Source organism: Nannobrachium achirus (assembly GCF_963921795.1).
Source record: "Nannobrachium achirus genome assembly, chromosome: 21".
Taxonomy (NCBI): domain Eukaryota; kingdom Metazoa; phylum Chordata; class Actinopteri; order Myctophiformes; family Myctophidae; genus Nannobrachium; species Nannobrachium achirus.
This window is the reverse complement of record NC_137828.1, coordinates 42,873,316-42,893,754: the sequence shown is the minus strand read 5'-3', so window position 1 is coordinate 42,893,754 and position 20,439 is coordinate 42,873,316. Positions and strand designations below refer to the sequence as shown.

Genomic DNA, 20,439 nt, shown 5'->3' with positions numbered 1-20,439 from the left:
AAAAGGTTCAGGGTGCTGTTGTTGTGTGTGCCGTCCGGACAATTAAGTTGTTGGGGAGAACCAACGGTCGCCCCCCAGTTCCTGAGAGAAACACAAACAATTTTGTTTTATTGTCTCCACCAGCCGAAGGCATGAGGGAGAGTATGTTTTCCCCTCCGTCTGTCTGTCTGTCCGTCCGTCCGTGCGTCCTCGCAGTTTGTTACCACCTAATCTCCGGTTGCTGCCAAAATGAGCACACACACTCCCTGGATGCCAATTCAGAACCTCTGACCCACATTTTTCAAATGGGCCTGTTCTAGCGCCACCATGAGGCTGATGTTTGCAAAACACATTTCTGTACACTACTCGATTTCTACTAGATTTTGTCCAAAAATCCTACAAATCGGTAGGCAGTATCTCGACAGTCATGTGATTGACACGGATCTGTCCGATTTTGCATATTCCATCCTGATTGGCTAAGATTGGCTTCCAAAGTTTGTAGGATTGAGCCGTTTTGAACAAAATGCCTCAAATCCCAAACGCAAAGTGCAATTATCATGAAATCGTGCACACATGTTCCCACTAGGCCAAGGAAGAAATGCCACTTCAATTTTTTTAAATCAGCCTCATGGTGGCGCTATAACAGGCCGATTTGTCGTTTTACCTATAACTCCACCGATCAGTTGCAAACTTTGTAAGCGCACTCCCTAGAGGCCAAGGAAAACCCCTTTCCCTGCATTTTTCACATCAGCCTTTTATAGCGCCACCATGAGGCTGTTTTTTGTCAAACACATTTTTTGACAGTACTCCTACAGATTTTGTCCAAAAATCACGCATATCGGTAGACAGTATCTCTACAGTCATGTCATCGACATGGATCTGTCTGATTTTCCATATTCCATCCTGATTGGCTAATATTGGCTTCCAAAGTTTGTAGGATTGGGCCGTTTTGAACAAAATGCCTCAAATCACAAACGCAGGGTGAAATTATCATGAAATCGTGCACACACGTTCCCACTAGGCCGAGGAAGAAATGAAACTTCAAATTTTTGAAATCAGCCTCATGGTGGCACTATAACAGGCCGATTTGTGGTTTTACCTATAACTCCACCGATCAATTTCAAACTTTGTAAGCACACTCCCTAGAGGCCAAGGAAAACCCCTTTCCTTGCATTTTTCACATCAGCCTTTTATAGCGCCACCAGGAGGCCGACTTATGTAAGGATCCTTCAGAATTTATCCAAAATTAACAAAAATCAGTACACAGTATCTCTACAGTCATATGATCTGTCCCATATTAAATATTCCATCCTGATTGGCTAAGATTGGCCTCCAAACGTTGCAGCATTGATCCGTTTCAAACAAAATGCCTCAAATCATGAACACAGCGTGCAATTGTAATGAAATTGGCAGTATCTCAACAGTCATGTGATCGTCACCGTTAAAGGCCAAAGAAGACATGGCACCCTTTTCATATGTAGCGCCACCAGGTGGTCACAATAATTAATACCTGACCTGGTGGAGACCTGTGCTCGGAAGAGCACAGCTTCTAGTTACGATTTAATTTCTTTTTCTGCTTTTTTCGTTATGCCATTTGGTTCCCCCCCACATACATTTGTGTGTGTTTTTGTCACTGCTGTTGCATCCTACTGTCCCACCTGCCACTGAGGAGTTGCAGTTAGAGGCACAGAGCTGCTTATGCCTGAGTCATAGACATTCACTGGGGCGTCTCCCTGGAAAAACTGCAACAGGAAAACACATCGAAACAAAGCCAGAGGCAAAGCATGAGCCTGAGACTCATGTGTTATCAAACTGATTTCTATCAAAGGGTGAGAAGCTTCAAAGACAAAATGGACGCCCTCGCTGTGGGCATTTCCTGTGGGTCTTCGGTCTTCGGCGCTGCGGGGGTTAAAGCCTAGAGAGAGAGAGAGAGAGAGAGAGAGAGAGAGAGAAAACATGATATCAGAACAAACTACAGATTTACTCCTTTGATACAAGGAAGGAACAAACCCTGCTGATTTTCTGCTACGTGTCTGATCTCTGTTTTCATCTCTCTGTCATAAACACAGAATATTAATATATAAAAAGATATTTTTTTTACTTTCAGGGCATCAGTAAACATAACAGACTGGCTGTCATGGAGGAGAAAGCTCAACAAATGTTTGTTTCTTTTTTGTCAACCTTATTATTCCTCTACGGCTGTGTAAATCTGTCCAATTCATTCAGAGACACACCTCTCTGCATGCTCCCATCTCCAAACGTGTGTGGTGGAGACAAATGTGTGCGCACACACACACACAGGCGCGCGCACACGCACGCACACACACACACACACACACACACACACACACACACACACACACACACACACACACACACACAGATATTTTATTTTTTCATGTCCACACAAGGGACAGCATACACAAATATTATAGGTGCAGTAAGGTTAGGTCCACAAAATAATGGCGTATGTCTTCATGATACAATAAGCATATCACTCTGTGCTCTATGGGGTAAAAAGTAACAGTGCCATAGCAGAGACAGCGCAATACTCTGCCAGCCGTTTCGCCTCCTTTTTGGGCATCCCAAGTTGTTGAACCACTCCAACAACCAGGCTGTGGCCATGTCCTAGGCGGGATCACCATCTTATATATATGTCACGGTTTTAAAGAGAAACAGGACGGTCGAGAAACGGAGCACTCGGTGTGCAGCACGGGGCGGAACAAGCGGTCGCCCACAGCAACATCCTCCAGGCGGAGCCGCGCCCGCTCGATTGTCCACGACATTGCAAGCGGCGCGCAGGCCAGCGGACCTTGGTCCTGCTCTTCGCCCCCGAGCACCGCAGGTGCGAGTGGCTGCGAAGAGCGAGCCAGGGCCGCGCGGCCGGCGGAGCGCCGCGCGAGTTACGAAGCCGTGGTGAATGCAATAGTTATATTTATGCCCAGGCCGTAAGGCCTGGGCAAGCCCACGATAAACACCCTGTCCAAGTGACTACAATGGAGCTAATGGCTAAGCTAGGCTAGGCTAGGCTAGGCTAGGCTAGGCTAGGCTAGTAAATACAGTCGCAAACGAGTGACGTCAGCGCCTTCACTAGTGAATGCGAGTGAATGGCTGTCGTCGCCACCTGGTGGTGATTAGTGTGTGGTGAACGACAAAACAAGCGCTCTTACAATGAACGTCCTGCGTTACCCAAACATCCTGTAACATATACATTCCTCTAAGAGCCGCATCCCACTTCCAAGCCCATTCACGCCCACTTCACATCCACCTCAACTCATAGCTAGATCAGATGTAGATCAGATGTATGTCGGTAGAACTCACGGAATACCGCCCTAACTCTATCAAAAAACTTTTTTTTTTCTCAAAATTTTTTTTTCTCAAAAAATTTTTTTTCTCAAAAAACCTTTTTTTTCTCAAAAAACTTTTTTTCTCAAAAACCTTTTTTTTCTCAAACTTTTTTTTCTCAAAAAACTTTTTTTTTCTCAAAAAACTTTTTTTTCTCAAAAAACTTTTTTTTCTCAAAAAACTTTTTTTTCTCAAAAAACTTTTTTTTCTCAAAAAAAAACATATTTGGCCATTACACACACCACACTGCCGCAACATGGCGGTGAGGGCCGCGCAGCGGCCTGAACTCTAGACTTTTGCGGCCCAAAGGGCCGCAAACTTCTAGTAGGAAACAAAGTTCTTAATCTCACACTGTTGCTGCTTGACGCTTGTAAAATCGGTTATTTCTGGCATTACATACAGCATTCGTCAACATAATTCTATTATTCACAAGCGTGCTTGTGTCATGATGATGTTTTTGCTTAAGATTCACAGAAATAATGCTCCTCTTCAGAAAGTTTGTTTCGAAAAACAAAGATTTGCACCCGAAGGCGTGAGAAGAACTTTTTATGGCTGTGAACAGAACAGCAGCTGGCACCAAGAGGACATATTGTGATTATCGGATCTCATTGAGAGAGCACGACAACACCGTCCTCCTCTTGACTCCCACGCATCCCTCCTCCTCCGTCTCCTCCTCCTCCTGTTGTTATGGAAAACCTCTCTCTCTCTCTCTCTCTCTCTCTCTCTCTCTCCCTCTCTCTCTGCCACCTCTGTCTGGCAGAGCGCCAGCCAGCCGCCCCTCTTAAACACAGCCGTAAGAATAGAGGGAAGTCCAAAATTAAAAAGCATTGTTGTCTCTCTCCTCCGCTGGACCCTAGTGGCTGCGGGGAGCGCTGGCTGAAATGACAGCTTTATTTCATTGTGCCGTCTCGGGTGACCTTGGCTTATTGACCTTCCTAACTACTGCTGTATGTTTGTTTAAATTGTCCATGTTTCTCCCCGCCCCCACCACCATCCATCCATCCCCACCCTGCCCGCACTCCAGACAACTTTGGGCTTGTTTTTCTGTGAAGTCACTTGTAAATATTGGTAGTGGCAGGTTGTGTTTTTATTTTTTAGCTTGTTTCTAAAGTGTAGCTTCCTAAATGTTTAAACCAGTGGCTCTCAAACATTTCCATGACAAGAACCCCAGAATTAATACTGTAATTGTCCGCGTATCCCCATTTGAAAGCATTTCGTGCCAGGGACCCCCTGTACCAGATGCGACGTGTCGTTAGCTTGCAGATTGTCTATTTTCAAATAGCCGATGTAAAGTACTGTATATAGGTTTATATATGTTGGGCATGTTGCCCGAGACTTGGTCGCTTGTTTCTCTCACAAACTCTGTCAACGCTGGTCTTAAGTCAAAGCTGGTATCTTTAGCCTGGGCGGACAGAGGCCTGTCAACAAGATCCTAGTCACAAAGGGACCCAAGGGAGATGCGGGATATTGCTGCTAGATTTCATATCCTCGCTCCGCTGTGAGTGGCTTTGTTATAGCCTGTCCCATGCTTCTCTCTCTTTTTGTTTTATGTTTTTCACTCTGTTTGAGATCCCACCCCTTGATCTTAAGAAGGAGTATGAATTTAGTAATGTACTATTAGCGTTGCCAATAGTAACTAGTAACTAAAGTTTTCAAATAATTGTAGTGGAGTAAAAGTACAATATGGTATTTGGCTTGTGAGATGGTAGCAGAGTAGAAGTAAAAAAGTACTGACAATTGGAAATACTCTTTTGAGTAAATGTAATTAGTTATTTACACCACTGGTTGGTGCATGTGCATCGGTGTAGATCTCTGTATGACTGTGGCTGCCCCTGCCCCTGATGGCTGCATGCCTTCATCTTTCTTACTAGAGAACAAAAGGAAGAAGATAGGCAGGAGCCTGCAGCATATAGGAGATATCAAGGGTGAATCATAGAGTCTATCATCCACTTCTCCCTCTCCGATGTCAACAAGTGTGTGTGTGTGTGTGTGTGTGTGTGTGTGTGTGTGTGTGTGTGTGTGTGTGTGTGTGTGTGTGTGTGTGTGTGTGTGTGTGTGTGTGTGCGTGCGTGCGTGCGCGTGTGCGTGTGCGTGTGTGCGTGTGCGTGTTTGTGTGTGCGTGCTAACTTTTCTATGTTTTGTAAATATTTCACTTTAAGCCAAAGGCAGCGTTGAAACCTAACAGCACTTGCACTGCACTAACTACAGTTGGTGCACTGTTTGTATCAAATCAAATCAAATCAAAGTTCATTTATATACATTTTCAAAAATGTGCACTTTTTCAACGATCAAATGTCCAAAACAGGATAACAAATTATAATAAAATGAATTCCAATTCCACTATTTATAAGCAACACGACGATGCCCTTGAAAGGATCAGTTGCCTCCTGCACTGCTGTGATTCTGTTGTCAGTCTTTGGTATGACCAGGCCGGGGAATCAAACCCCCGACCTCCCAGTCACAGAGCGGACACTCTATTCACAAGGCCACTGAGCTGGTATAAGGCCAGTGGACAGTGGGCCATAAAGGGTGTGTGTGTCTGTGTGCATGTGTACCGTATGTGTTAGGCTGCACTCAGACTGGAACGCACTAAGTTGTGTGAGAGTTGTGTGGGGGAGGCGGGGGGTAGAGACAGCACAATGCATTCCGGATGGAAGTCTAGTGGTTTGAAGTCTAGTACGTGTTGTGTGCTTGTTGGATGGTGCTCTGTGCAACCACAGGACTCTCACTAGACTTCAAGCCATGTGACTTCCATCCGCAATACATTGTGCTGTCTCTGCCCCCCGCCTCCCCCACACAACTCTCACTCAACTTAGTGCCTGACTGTCTGTGGGAAGCCTGAGAAGCACCGAAGTCCTACCGTCTCTCCCATTACCCCAGGGCAGACACCCGCCCCTCCCCAATGTGTTCAGTCTTGCCCTAAACCAGGATTTGACGAGCGCTCGCCGTGGCGGTGAGCGACACGTGACGAGCGCTCGTCATAGGCAGTAAAAGAGTTATCGGCCATTGTCTATGACTGCTATTGGCTGTGTAATGATTCAACATGCACGTCTGCAAGTCTGTGGTGGTTGTGTGTGTGTGCGTGCGACCGTGCGTGCGTGCGTGCTGGTTGTGTTTTAATGACTTCACACTCATTGCTAATAGAGAGCAAAACAATTTGTACTGTTTTTGACAGGCATTATCAGGCTGTGTGTGTGTGTGTGTGTGTGTGTGTGTGTGTGTGTGTGTGTGTGTGTGTGTGTGTGTGTGTGTGTGTGTGTGTGTGTGTGTGTGTGTGTGTGTGTGTGCGTGCGTGCGTGCGTGCGTGCGTGCGTGTGTGTTGTCCTTGGGCATCATGAGACACACCAAGTGAAAGATGTGACAGGAGTCCTTTCATTTAGCTGGCCGCCAGTGTTGCCATGTCAGCTTATTATAAGCGACTTTGGGATTTATTTTTTCTGTAAAGTCGCTTGTAAATATTGGTCGTTGCGGGTTGCGTTGTTCGGTTGTTCCTAGACCTGGTTGCTTATTTCTCTCACAGAGTCTGGCAACACTGCTGGCTACTATCTGCCTGTGACAGACACACAGTGGCATCTATCTTAGTCCAGGCCCTTCTTAACTCTGTCAATGTTTAATGCTGTGTAATTGGTTTCACTGACCATGGCTGACCTGCACCATGTCAATGATGATTTAAAGCCTGGTAGCCAAGGCTGTTTTACCATTGTTGAGAGCCTATAACTATAAATACGTCATGTTTCTGCCTAATGTGTTTGTTAACCACACAAACCCTTTTGGTGTCCCTATTCTGGGGGGGGGGGGGGTGATCTGTCAGTGAAAATAGCAGATCTACAATACGATGCGTTGTTATTGTAAAGAGTTAACCTCATTTGTCCAAAACTGTTACTTTTCAGGATTCAAATTCAAAAACAAGCAAATGTATCAGATCTATAAGCTCAAAACCATCGCTTCGTGCAGCGTTTCAAGCTTGTAGATCTGCTATTTTCTCTGCTTTGTGTGGCCTCTAGTGTGCTCAAGATAGGGCATTCATTTATGGGAATGATATGATATGATATGATATGATATGATATGATATGATATGATATGATATAGTACTTTATTGTCAGTTCACACTGAAATTTGTCTTGCGACACAGCAGCCATGTATGTGACAACATATACAGTATACAAACAAAGGAACAAAGACAGGATTACATACAGTACATAAGGATAATACAGACAAGAGCAATGTCCACCGCTTTAGCCTACCTATGGCCAAGCTCCCCATTAAGCCATAAAGTCGACTGATGGATAAAATACCTTTTTAGTCTGACCTTATTGTATTCTGGAACACCATATCTCCTTCCTGAGGGCAGCAGCCTATATTCTCAATGCAACACATGGCTACTGTTAGAGGTAATACTTCTTGCCAACCTTAGAATGCTGTCATATCTACGTCAATCATACGTAGATGTACTGTATATAGCCTCTGAAGTGGTTGTCCAACTATCTTTGAACAAATGTTCACTTGTTGCAGCAGTTGTGACTTTAGGGCTGCACTGTGCAGACAAGCATCCATACCATACCATACCATACCATACCATACCATACCATACCATACCATAACAAGTTAGAATATGGAGAGAAGAGGTCTCTGCCCGACAGATATGTGGTTTCAGTGGTTAATGGGTGACTCTATGGGTGAACCAAGGACTTACTGTATGCAGTTAGATTGTGAATCCAGCTCACAGACATTTCCTCCTTTATGTTAGCTTGTTTTAATTACTCTTCATTCTGGAATGACCTCATCTAATCAGCCTTTGCTGTTGTGTACCACAGGGGGTATAACCGGAAAGCTCGCCCCAAAACACTGGCCCCCCCTTTTTTACTTTTTTTTTATCGCTCGCTCCCCGCTGTTCTTGTATTCTTGTATTAGTTTTACCGAGGATACGTTTAGGAATAAGTGTAGTGTTAGGCATAGTTTTATTGTGGTTAGGTTTACGAATAAACTTGCCATATAGTTTTACTGAGGTTACATTTACTCTAGGAATTCGGGTTAGGTTTAGGCATAGTTTTACTGAGGTTACATTTAGGAAGTTTAGGCATATTTTTACTGAAGTTAAGTTTAGCAATAAGGTTGGGTTTAGGCATAGTTTTACCAAGGTTATGTTTTGGGATAAGGTTAGGTTTAGGCATAGTTTTACTGGGGTTTAGCGTTCTTCTATTCCCACCGGGCTGCAAGAGTTAAACTGTGACTTGTGTTAACTACCCTAAACTTTAAACCTGTTTTGACTCTGAGCGACCTTAGCGTGCCCTGAGCCAATCACAGCATGTGTGATAGTGATATCCCACTGCAAACAGCAGCTGATTGTGATACCTGAGTACAGTTTCACCTGATCTTACCTCTCTCTCTCTCTCTCTCTCCTAGAGAACCATGAGCACTGTGGAGGAGGAGCCGGACCATATGATACCATGAAGACAAGCCTGCAGGCCCTGCGCTGTCAGCTGCTGAGTGAGTATCCTCTGGTACAGGAGGAGGGTGGTCAGCAACAGTAGCTGTAGTGTCCATCCCGAGTATCCCTAATGTGAACTAGTATCCCTGGTACTGAAGGGTCATCAGCTAAGTATTCCTACAGTATGTGAACGACTGTAGAAAGATGGCACTCAGTAGACTGCATACTTCCATCAATGACGATTGTGTCATCTCCACTTGAGGTATCTATGGTTATATAATTGTGACCTTGCCCTCGAGTACTGATCGTTTCAACCCAAGTCTCACGAAAATCCACAAATCTGATCTAGATTTTGACCTTGACCTTTGACCTGGGGTGGCAATGGCTCAGGGGGCCGCATGGGAATCGAAATGTTCGATGTCAGTAGCAGATCTACAAGCACAAAACGTGTTGCGTTCCTTGTTGATAAGCTACTTTTGATGCTTTTATGTGATGCTGTATCAAGTAGGGCGTTAACTTCTGAAAGAAACACGAAAAGTTATAATGGCAACGATTTTTTTGTGATGTAGCTGCTGGATTGTACATTTAGTCTTGGTCTGTGTGTGTCTATGAGCAGCTAATCTCAGGCAACGCTGGACCGATCTGCATGAAACTCAAATGTTGAGCCTTGTGGTGGGTGGTGCTATACATGTCGCTTCACGCTTTGGCATATAACTCTTAGATAGGTCGTACAATTTGTTTCCCCTGCATTTCTTGGATCATGGCGCCACTTCCCATATAGAAGCTCATTTACACTGGACAAACGCTGCTGCACCTTTTCTAGTTAGCGGTTTATTTTGTCAACATATAAAAAAAAAAATGGGTAAGAGACTTGCGTGTACATATTGTATATCGTTACTGTCAGGCAACCTCTTAACTCCATATTTATTGGATTTTTCTCGTAAATGAACGGCGTACTTGATCATTCCATAACAAAAGCATAAAAAGTTGCAGATCCACGAGCTAGAAACTCAAGCTTTTGCTGCTTTTGAATTTGAATCCTGAAGAGCAACAGTTTTGTATCGTATGAGGTTTCCACCCGACAGAGACGATATCATTAGATGTTTACCCTCACCTTCGCGTCGCCTCCCTGTTATGGCACCAATGCACCATTATTCCATTATGATTGAAGTCTGGACATTTTGCTTTACATTCAGCATCAGCTGAAAGGACATCAGCTAGGGCCAACAGAGTGGCACCACTCTGAGCCTCTTGGCAGCACTCCACCTGTGAACAGGGGTGTCACAAGGGGGGGGTGGAAAAGTGGGACTGAGTTACTAGGGCCCCAGGTGGAGGGACCCGAATTATTTTATACTTTAGCCATTCAGTGCCGCGCTGTGAGCTTGTATATCTGCTATTTTTGAAAAGTCGTGAAAATGTGTGCAAATCTTTGAATATATGTATTTTTTAAGCGAACATTTGTAACTCAGATTTCGCTTCTGGGGCGTCCCTGGAACTAAATATTTTGAGATGGGGGTCCGTGGCCAAATACATATAATTTTGGGGGTCCTTGCATGAAAAGGTTTGAGCACCACTGACATAGAAACATACTGTAGGTTTTAAAAAAAAACCTTAGAAGGAATTAAAATATTCAATGACTTTTCATGATGATTTTTTCAAAAATAGCAGATCTACAAGCTCGCTGTGAGCATGTAGATCTGCTATTTTTCAATAATTAAAGCACAAAATAACGTGTTATAATGCGTTCCCAGTCTAAATGTGTTAAACACCCTCCCCTATATGAATAACATTCATGAGGAGGCCCGCAGTGAATGCTTGTACCCAGGGCCCAGAATTTGGTGTGACACCCCTGGTCAGCCGAATCTGGAACACAGTGTGGGTCACGCTCTGGAGTCCCCCACCGAGCTGTTCACTAAACAGGCTGCTGATAACTGTATCTTCGTATGCAATGCCTTGGAGGCACTGAGACGACACCACGCGGCTCCAGACTGACATTTCTACAGTACATTGGTGGCGGTGCTGCAGCCTCTATGTTTTTGTGGCAGAGGTTTGGGCTCGATTGTGAGACAAATGATTACAGCCCTACAAAGGCAGAGTGCAGTAACTACGGTTTTGGCCACACCAACTTATTTGTGTCGCCCAAAGGTCAAATTAGCCTTCATGATATTGGGAACAATTAGCTCAAGAACAGATATACAATCAGTGTAATATCACTTTTATGGCTTTATCTCATTTGACTGATCAGCTGTAACACTTTTAGACCCATTTTTTTGTGAAATTCTTGTACGTAGTTACTGCACTCTGCCTTTGTAGGACTCAGGCAGTCGAATGAAGTTGGGAGATCAGTCGGTCGGAAGGTGTGAAAGACAGTTGCTGAATGCACCTGAGAGACAGACGGCTGCATGCTAAAAATAGCTTATGGCTTGATGTCTTTTTCGACAAGCAGACGCCATCCAACAGTCGAAAGGGGCTCTAAAGGTTTCAGCGCAGGTGCGCTCCAGTGTGTCGTATTGTGACATAGCAGCTGTTCGACGTTTAATTCTTTCAACGCGGGTGAATGTTAACTTGGTGAAAAGCTAACCTGCCGACGCGGGTGAATGTTAACCTCTATGCCTAAACCTAACCCAAACCCTAACCCTAACCTCAGTAACCGTGACGCGGGTGAGTAGCTAACCTGCCAACGCTCATTGACGAAAGAGTGATCCATCGAAAGAGCGAGATTTCCCCCTTTCCAGCGCTTACCGACGTCGGTGCGGTGGAGGGCTGCCTTTTAGAGCCTCTTCTCCTTCGAAGTATCGAACCTATCCACCTTTAGTGGTGTTTCCATAGTAATAGGCAAAAGCTGCGAGTGAGACAGCCATAGGGGGAGTCGTGGGATTCGGTCTTATCTCAGATCTTTCATTTTTAGTGTCCTCAGGCCATGAGCTTCATCAGGTTATCTGGTTCCAGTGGGTGAAGCGTGAACTGATTGGTCCAGCTGAGATCTCTGGCCCTGTTGCTGGAGGCACACAGACATTTCATTTCTCTCTCTCTCTCTCTCTCTCCCCCTCTCTCTCTTCTCTTCTCTAGTTGCAGAAGACAGATGTGACCCTAACATGTTGCATAGATATAGGAAAGATCTAAGATGCATGAGACGTCATCGCCACATAGCTGTCAGGACAGGAAGTTTCACTCCTTTACTAGAGATGGACCAATACCCATGTAACCATTCCTATATGTGTTCCCATACATACCTCACTGGTTCTTAAAGTGAGGTACTACAGGGACCCTCTGGGTTACTTGAGGGGGTTCCAAATGGACCCTTACAGGTGTGTAACTCTGAGAGTGTACATGTTTACACTCTAAAGCCCTTTGCACACAGGCACGTTTAACCGCACGGATAAAACGGACAATATAATTTTTTGAAAAGAAAACAATGATTGTCTATGACCTCATGCACACCGGCTCCGAATTAGCCGTGCGACGAGTGGCTGCCGCCGTGCGTTTTTTTCTCGATCGAACCCAGTTCGATTCGTGCGTCTTGTCGCATGCGGTAAAAAACTCATCACTCCTTTTATGACTCCTTTTTGGATCCGCAGCGCCGATTCCGCACAGCCTTGCACACCAAATCCAATGCGTTTTATTCATGCCGCAAACGAAAAAAAAACGCAACTGTCCTGTGTGCAAAGGGCTTTAGAGTTACAGGGATTCTTGAAATTGAAAAGTTTGCGAGCCACTGATAAATAAAAGTTCCATTCATAATTGTTAGCGTGCAGCTACAAGTTAGTAAAATAATACTGTAAATAGTACAGTAAGAGTATAAAACAGTTGTGCAAAACATCAACTGAAGCATTAAAAATGTCACTGTATCATATCATCATGTGATAAACCAGTACATTTGAGTTACAAATGTTTGCTTAAAAAAATACACATATTCAAAGATTTACACACATTTTCACGACTTTTCAAAAATAGCAGATCTACAGTGCCGCGCTGTGAGCTTATAGATCTGCTATTTTTCAATAGCTAAAGTAAAAAATAATTAAGGCCCCTCCACCTTGGGCCCTAGTAGCCGAGTCCCACTTCCCCCCCCCCCCCCCCCCCCTTGTGACACCCCTGCCTGTAAGTTAACCTGTATGGGCGGACTTGCCATTTGTTTTGAGTAAATTGGGTTTTGCCTTGTCATCCTCAATGCAATTCCATAAGGCAATTGCCTCACAAAGTATCTCCTCCTTTCCAGAAGTGCAAATTACCTTGTGAAGTGAGCTTGTAAAAAGCTTATCTGAGAGCCCATTTAGACGGCACCGGAAATGATCTGCGTGCCTCGGGAAATCTCCCTAAATCTGAGAACACGGCCCAGGGAGCTTGCTGCAATATGATTATGTTGTCACAATAGATTGTTCTGCTTGCAAGGCCAACCTAATGCCAGCGCATAATGTTGAAATGTGTGAATGAGTTGTGTAAACAAGTTGAAACTCTGTTGTAAGTTTCATGGTATTATTTAAGTGCTGCGCAGACTGTGGTTGCGTGTGCCCCCGCTGCTCCTAGACAACTTCCTGTGTAATGTTTTCTGCTTCCTGTCAGAACCGGCCGTTGTGTGGCTGGCTGAGAGGCTGTTGTCACAAGTCCCAGGTGAAGTCACTGAATCATTGTCCTGGTACCAGGGCCGTAGCGCGTCTAATCGGCGCTCTAGGCGAGCTCTCTCGAATGCGCCCCCCCACTCCCGCGGGTTTTGCCGTGAATTTAATCGGTTTTGGGACGGTTTTGGGCTGGTTTGGGTCCACTCCCTCCATTTCGGCGCCCCCTCGGCGCCCCCTCTAGGATGGCGCTCTAGGCGACCGCCTATACCGCCTATAGCTAAAAACGGCCCTGCCTGGTACACACATGCTCTTAGATGTTTTTGAGAGCTTCAAATTTCTTTGTCGGTTTTCTGCTGTCTCTCTGCTTCTCTTTTCTCTCGCAACCTTTGTAACTCATAGAGCGCCTCTGTCTTCTCTGTCTCTCTCTCTCTCTCTCTCTCTCTCTCTCTCTCTCTCTCTCTCTCTCTCTCACCCCTCCCTCTCTAGTATACCAGTGTAGATAAACAAGTCAGCGTTCAAAGCCGCAGTAACGTGACAAACAGTTGCCGTGCTCAAACAGGAAGCCATTATCCCACTGTTCCGATTGCCTCCACTGCTCTTATCTGTGGTTTCACATCTGCCGCTTCCCCTCCTCCTCTCTCCCCCACCCTCCCCTTCTCCTTTCAGTCCCCTACCACCACCCACCACCCCTACAGCCTCTTCCTCCTAGACTCTGGCCCCGTGGTTGGGTGGTATGGACATGATGCCCTATCTGCCCCTGCCCCCTCTCCCATGAGAAGGACACTCAGCCCTTCTGATTGGCAGATGGACACGCCCAGTAGCGAACCAGAGGAATGTGTCGAAAAACACCAACATTCTATTTATACACACTGGAGGAATATTTGTCTTCCGTCCGGGAGACGGGGAATATAGAGACCAGGCACGTGCACATATAGATATCAAAGGGGGCTTGAGCCCCTGCCCTTTTACTGTAAAAAAGTGCCCTCTAAAGACCATGAATGCAGTTTTTACTATGGTGAAAGAAATGCAAACTCCCCTTTTCCATGCCATACCTGAAGGCAGCATTCAAGATAAATGCCTCATCCAAACTCTCCTGAACTTGAAGGCAGGATCTTAATGTTGAAATTATTGCCCTCTCTGTGTAGAAATACATGCCCTACGCCACATCTCCAGTATTCAGTTGATTATGCCTAGTTTAGTACCGAAAATAGCCGACCTCCAAGCTCACAACGCGTCGCAGTGCGATGCGTTGTGAGCTTGGAAGGTCTGCTATTTTCTATATTTTCAACAAAAGCCCCTTTTGAGAAATGTCAGCCCCTGCCTCTCCAATTCTCTGCACGTCTATGATAGAGACATTTATCTCAGATCGTTCTGTCTTTATGTTTGTCGTTTGGTTTAGTGTAAGCGCTTTCGAATGGGGGGGAATGGGTCGTGGGCTGAAGAAAGGCTGGATTAAGGGGACTGATCTTGGGCGGAAGAGTAGTTATTTTCATTTTGGGTGGATGAATTGTAATTACACTGGCAGTATATATTTTTAGTACCTGAAGTTTTGTGAGCTTGACAAGTTGACAGTAAAGGGATAGAAGCTATATACCGTACTAGCTTTCGAGCTTTGGAGTAGCACAAGCTATAGTAGATATAGTGAAGAAGCAAAAGTATTTTTTGCAGTAGTAGTTGGGACCTGACATCACTGTGGTGTCAGGGGAACCAAATCCCTTTTATGCCCATATATGGAGATCCCTGTGATGCCAGGGGAACCAAATCCCTTTTATGCCCGTATATGGAGATATGGAGATCCCTGTGATGCCAGGGGAACCAAATCCCTTTTATGCCCATATATGGAGATCCCTGATGTCATCAATATTAACTCATTCTGTGCCAATGACTGCTTATGACGGTTTTTTTCCAATAGCCCTGTGTGCCAATGACGGCTTATGACGGTTTTTGTGTTTTTTACATAGAAAAAAAAAAAAAAAAAAAAAATCAATTTTTTTTTTCTAAAGATGTCAAAATGACCTGAGATCAGAGAGATGCTTTTCTCTGTTTGTGTGTTCGCTCCCTCGTTTAGCTGATTGAGAAAATGTGTGTTCATGTGTGTCCATTCTAGTGGATGGACACTTTTTTTCATTCAAACAGCTCTATCTCTGGAACCATTTGTCCGATTGCCAAAATTCTTTTTGCCACTGAATCACAACAACTGTGTCTGTTTCTGTGGGGAAAAAAATTATAAAAAAAAAATCTTTTTTTTTTCATTGCATAGTAAAGAAAAACATACAAAATCTCGGCACAGCTACCTTGGAGCCATTTTGGCATCTGGCACAGAATGAGTTAAGCCCATATCTGTGAATATCTATGGATACCAGTGGTCTCCATACATGGGTAACTGGTCCGATATACATCACTGGCCAGATGGCCAAGACATATCACTTTTTGCCCTTAGGCGTCTTACTGGTGGAGTGGTGGTAGTCAGCAACACTAGATGTTGTATTACATATTATTATTGTATGGCAACTGCATTATTTGCATTTTCATGTATAAAAAAGTGCTGTATAAATGTTTGACTGTGCCATTACTAGCATTAATTCCTGGTGGTTGTATTTGGTCTTGCTCTTCTGTTGAGAAATGAGTAGATCCTGTGGTCTGGTAGGACCACTGCTGGTTGACTAGTGGTACTGCCTGAATGTCAAGCGGATGAATCCATAAAAAAAAGTCCATAAAAACATACCTTTAATAGTTGTGGCTATTTTCTTCCTCAAAAGGGGACTCAATTATTACAATTTATATCATTATCTGTCACTTTCTAAGCAATTTCCGAAGTCATCAAGAAAACCGGATACAAACATGATAAATGCTTTTAAAAATGTCCACAAAAAGATAGCTCTATATATGTGTCTCCTTTATTAATCTTTCATCTTCTTTCCAAATTGCTGATGGCTTTTCAAGTATAAATATGTATACACTAATAGACAGACTGATAGTCAGTCAGTCAGTCAGTCAGTCAGTCAGTCAGGCTAGTGGTTCTCAACCTTTTCAGGCTGTGATCCCCCCAAAATAATCATTTTTGAACTGGGTACCCCCACCCGATAAGCACTCATGGAATGTAGGAGTTGAGGCATTACATTTTCAGTTCCACAGATAAATATTGTGAAAATAGCAGATCTACCAGTAGAGAATAGAGATCGTCTATTTTCACAAATGTTGCCTCTTTCTTATATTATTTGACAATTTGGCCAATGTTTGACCAGTTTTTATGGTATAGTTTGTTGATTACTTTTTCATGCAGCAATGGTCTTTTTCTTTTCTGTCTTTTTGAGGTATTAGAAAGGTCTAAAAAGTCTGATTGTCACTTCACTGTCATCTGGGGAACTCTCCAAAATGATGGGGAGTCAGTCAGTCATTTTCCTGACATGGGCCGTTGTGTGACTGAAGCTGAAGGATTTGATCTGTCGATACGGCCTGCAAAGAGACAGCGTGTCAAAGCTTTGTCTTGGTCAGATGTGGACGTTAACCTTTAACAGAACATACAGTTTAAATAAAATATATATTTAAAGGATCCTTGAATATGCAGGGAGCAGACTCTCCTGTGTCTGCTGGTATAGTGTGATAAAGGTCCATCAGTATTCTGAATGGTGCTATGTATAGAGCTGTTCCTCCATGTGGCCTCCGTGTACCCGCTGACCAGAATGCTGTGGAGCAGGTGGTGATTAGCATGAACACGCTCTTAATGTCATCTGGCTGAACAACTCCCGTCTCCTTGTCAGGACCATAAGCAACTTTGGTCTTGTTTTTCTTTTAAGTCGCTTGTAAATATTGGTAGTTATGGGTTTTTTGGGCTTGTTTCTTAATGTTGTTTAAACCAATGGTTCTCAAACATTTTCATGTCAAGGACACCCAAATGAATTGGTATTTGTCCACAGACTCCCCATAAAAAAAAAACATTTGGCCTAGTGGACTAGTCACTGTGTTTCCAATTCATGCACCATGGGTTTGCATTCCGCTTGTGGCACTTTTTTCCGCCACCGCGGACAACCTTTTTTTGCGGCGATAAAGTTATTATTATTATTAAATTATTATCCATGACGGAGGCGTGCCGTCTCAGGCGCAGATGAGCCGACTCAGCGTCGTTACAGAGTTATGTGCCGTTATGGACAGAATAGTACATTTTGACCAGGGGACTGCTTCTGCGTCCGAATGCGGGAGTGGGGCTTGCCCACATGTGTTGTCGTTTCTTGTGTTTCTGTTGTTCACACGGTGACGCGAGGGGAGAGGGAAGTCAGCTTTTCCACCCAGAATTCCGGTCTCACTTCGTTCCGTTTTTAGCCCCCGAAAACGCCGTTGTTGTCTGAATGGAAGGCATATTTGACTTTTCATTTTGTGGAATTCTCGTTGCAAAAACACAGTGTAAACGGGCCCTTAATTTAGTGACAAAGTAGATGTTCTATGATGTGTGCTGTATCTCAATCTATAAAGAAATGTGTACCTTTATGCCTGTAACCTTAGCCAGATACTCATGGGACAGGTACGTGTACATATCGTTTCCCATATACGCTATCATAAGTAACAGCCTGAGCGGGAAGAGGACACTGCTGCAAAGAGTCCACAACCAACTACAGCCCTGAACAACAGTCACACCAGTTCAGCACAGAAGTGTAGATGATGGATGATTTTGCAGCTCTATTTCTGGCTCTTTTGACTCGAGCGTAGCGCCAACTGTCCACTTCCTGACTGTTGTGTTGACACAGCACAACCTGGCGGACTGCAACGCCTGCCTCACAGGCACATTCTCTACGGACAATGTTGTCCCTGGTTCGTTTTCCCCGCGCTTCGCTCTATGTGAGGTGACCCCTAGGTAATAGATGTATGTCGTCACTGTCAGGGAAGAAACCTCCTAACTCCATATTCTACCTTTTTTGTGTTTTTGGTGAATTAACACCCCCTACTTGATCATACTGTAATACAGCACAGTGGTGGGAAAAGTAGGGTACTCACATTTTTTACTTTAAGTGTTGGTACCAAAAGTAGAAAGTGCTCATTGTTTAGAATGTCCCATTTCACAAGTCTTTTAAATGTATCAAATTGGCAGAGTAGATGTACTCTGTCAAAGTTAAGGGGATACCTTCAAATTTCAAAGTTTGAGAACCACTGCTTTACACCACTGCTACAGCGTCACACAAAAGCATCCAAAGTAGCAGAGACGCAATCCGCTACTTTTGCATTATAATCCTGAAAAGTAACAGTTTGGGACATATGAGGTTTCCACCCGACAGAGACGATATCCTTTACATCCCCTCCTTGCCCTCCACGGAGAGTCCTCCCCCCCCAACCGCTACTCGACCACCATCTCCCTCTCTCTGGGATTGATCGTACCGCCAAAGACAAGAGGATAACCATTGATATCCTTGCACGCAGGCGCACAGTAAGTGGATTCGGGGATGATTGATTAGGCAGGTGGATTCATGATGCAGTGTTGCCTCGACAATATTATTCCTCTCCCAGAATGGAGTCTCTTGCAGCTTACCAATAATGGTTTGTTTGCACGAGTGGTGTTTGTTTCATCAGCAGGATTATCCACGTTCCGATGTTTCCAAGCAGCGTTGCCATGTCTGCTTATTTATTATAAGAGACTTTGGACTTTCTTTTTCTGTAAAGTTGCTTGTAAATATTGTTACTGTAGATTGTGTTTTTTGGGGTTTGTTGTAGTTGTAGTTGCTTATTTGGGCTAGTTTCCCAAATTGTTCCAATGCCAGTGTCACCTCACCCTGCCCTCTGGTCAGTGTTACCAGAATTTGCAAGAGAAATAAGCAACCAGGTCTAAGAATAAAACAGCCCAAAAGAAGCGACTAACACATGACGAGCACCTTAAACTAGTACATCAGCTATTTGAAAAGCTCACAGCGTGTTGCGACGCAATATGCTGTGAGCTTGTACATCTGCTAAGTGAAAGATTTGAAATATATATTTTCACACTGACACTGCCTGTAATTGTAAGTGAATTGGAGTTGCCAGATGAGCAGATCAGTCTTCATGATACTCTGCCCTTCAACATGATTAATTAATGTCCCATGGATGCCATCAATGAGAGGACTTAAAACATGAATGTAACACAGGCTTCTTATGTATTCAGAATGTCCCCAATTTTGCACGTTTGATAATATAAATTGCCCCCTCCATCCAATATATCTTTGACACATGAATCAGTGCATAATTTCATTGTAATTTCACTCCTTTAATTTCTCCCTGCCATCACTGTGTGTTAGCAAGAGATGATCGGTTGGCTTATCATTGTATAATTAATAGCCCATCTACCGTATGGGGCGGCATAGCTCAGGGGTAGAGAAACTGGTATTAGAGCACGAAGGGTATAAATCCCGAAGGGTTCCCAGTTTGAATCCGGGCTCCCCCTGAGTTAATGTCGAAGGGTCCTTGGGCAAGACTCTGAACCCCTAATTGCCTCCGGTGAGTAGGTTGGTGCCTTGCATGGCTTCCTCCGCCACCGGTGTATGAATGTGTGTGAATGGGTGAATGTAATGCACAATCTATGTAAAGCGCTTTGGATTAAAAGCGCTATATAAATGCACCATTTACCATTTACCGTAGATCGGCTATTTTCACTGTTTCTTTTTAATAAAAACCTATAATGACATGCCCAGGGACAAGGCACAGGGACACATCTGAAATACTGTCACATCATTTGTGTCCTTTGTATGTTGTCTCCTTTGTGAGTGAAGGACAAGGAAATATGACATATGCTTCCTGAGCCTTCGTGTTCAGATGAAAAATTGATTGAATCCTGTGCGTGCATGTGCGTGCACAAATGCATTGGATCAAATGTAACTATCGAGACTAAAGAGTAATGGCTGGTTACAAGGAAATGAGAAAATGGCACACACACACACACACACACACACACACACACACACACACACACACACACACATTTGTAACTAAAATTTTGCTTCTGGGGGGTCCCTGGATATTTTGAGATGGGGGTCCGTGGCCAAATACATATTATTTTGGGGGTCCTTCACATGAAGGTTTGAGCACCACTGACATAGGTTTTCAAAAAACCTTAGAAGGATTTGAAATGTTCAAAGACTTTTCAAAAATAGCAGATCTACAAGCTTGTAG

The 20,439-nt window shown here is 44.1% G+C and overlaps 1 protein-coding gene across 2 annotated transcripts in view; it reads left to right on the top strand.

The window, feature by feature from the left end:
- The window catches only part of tmem108 (transmembrane protein 108), a 93,869-nt gene that overhangs the window by 55,319 nt on the left and 18,111 nt on the right, over window positions 1–20,439 (top strand). For both annotated transcript variants that reach the window (XM_080752233.1, XM_080752234.1), the window contains exon 2: window positions 8,728–8,811. In XM_080752233.1, the coding sequence (XP_080608359.1) occupies window positions 8,772–8,811 (40 nt within the window). In that variant the 5' untranslated portion in view covers window positions 8,728–8,771. The remainder of the gene's footprint in view (window positions 1–8,727; window positions 8,812–20,439) is intronic.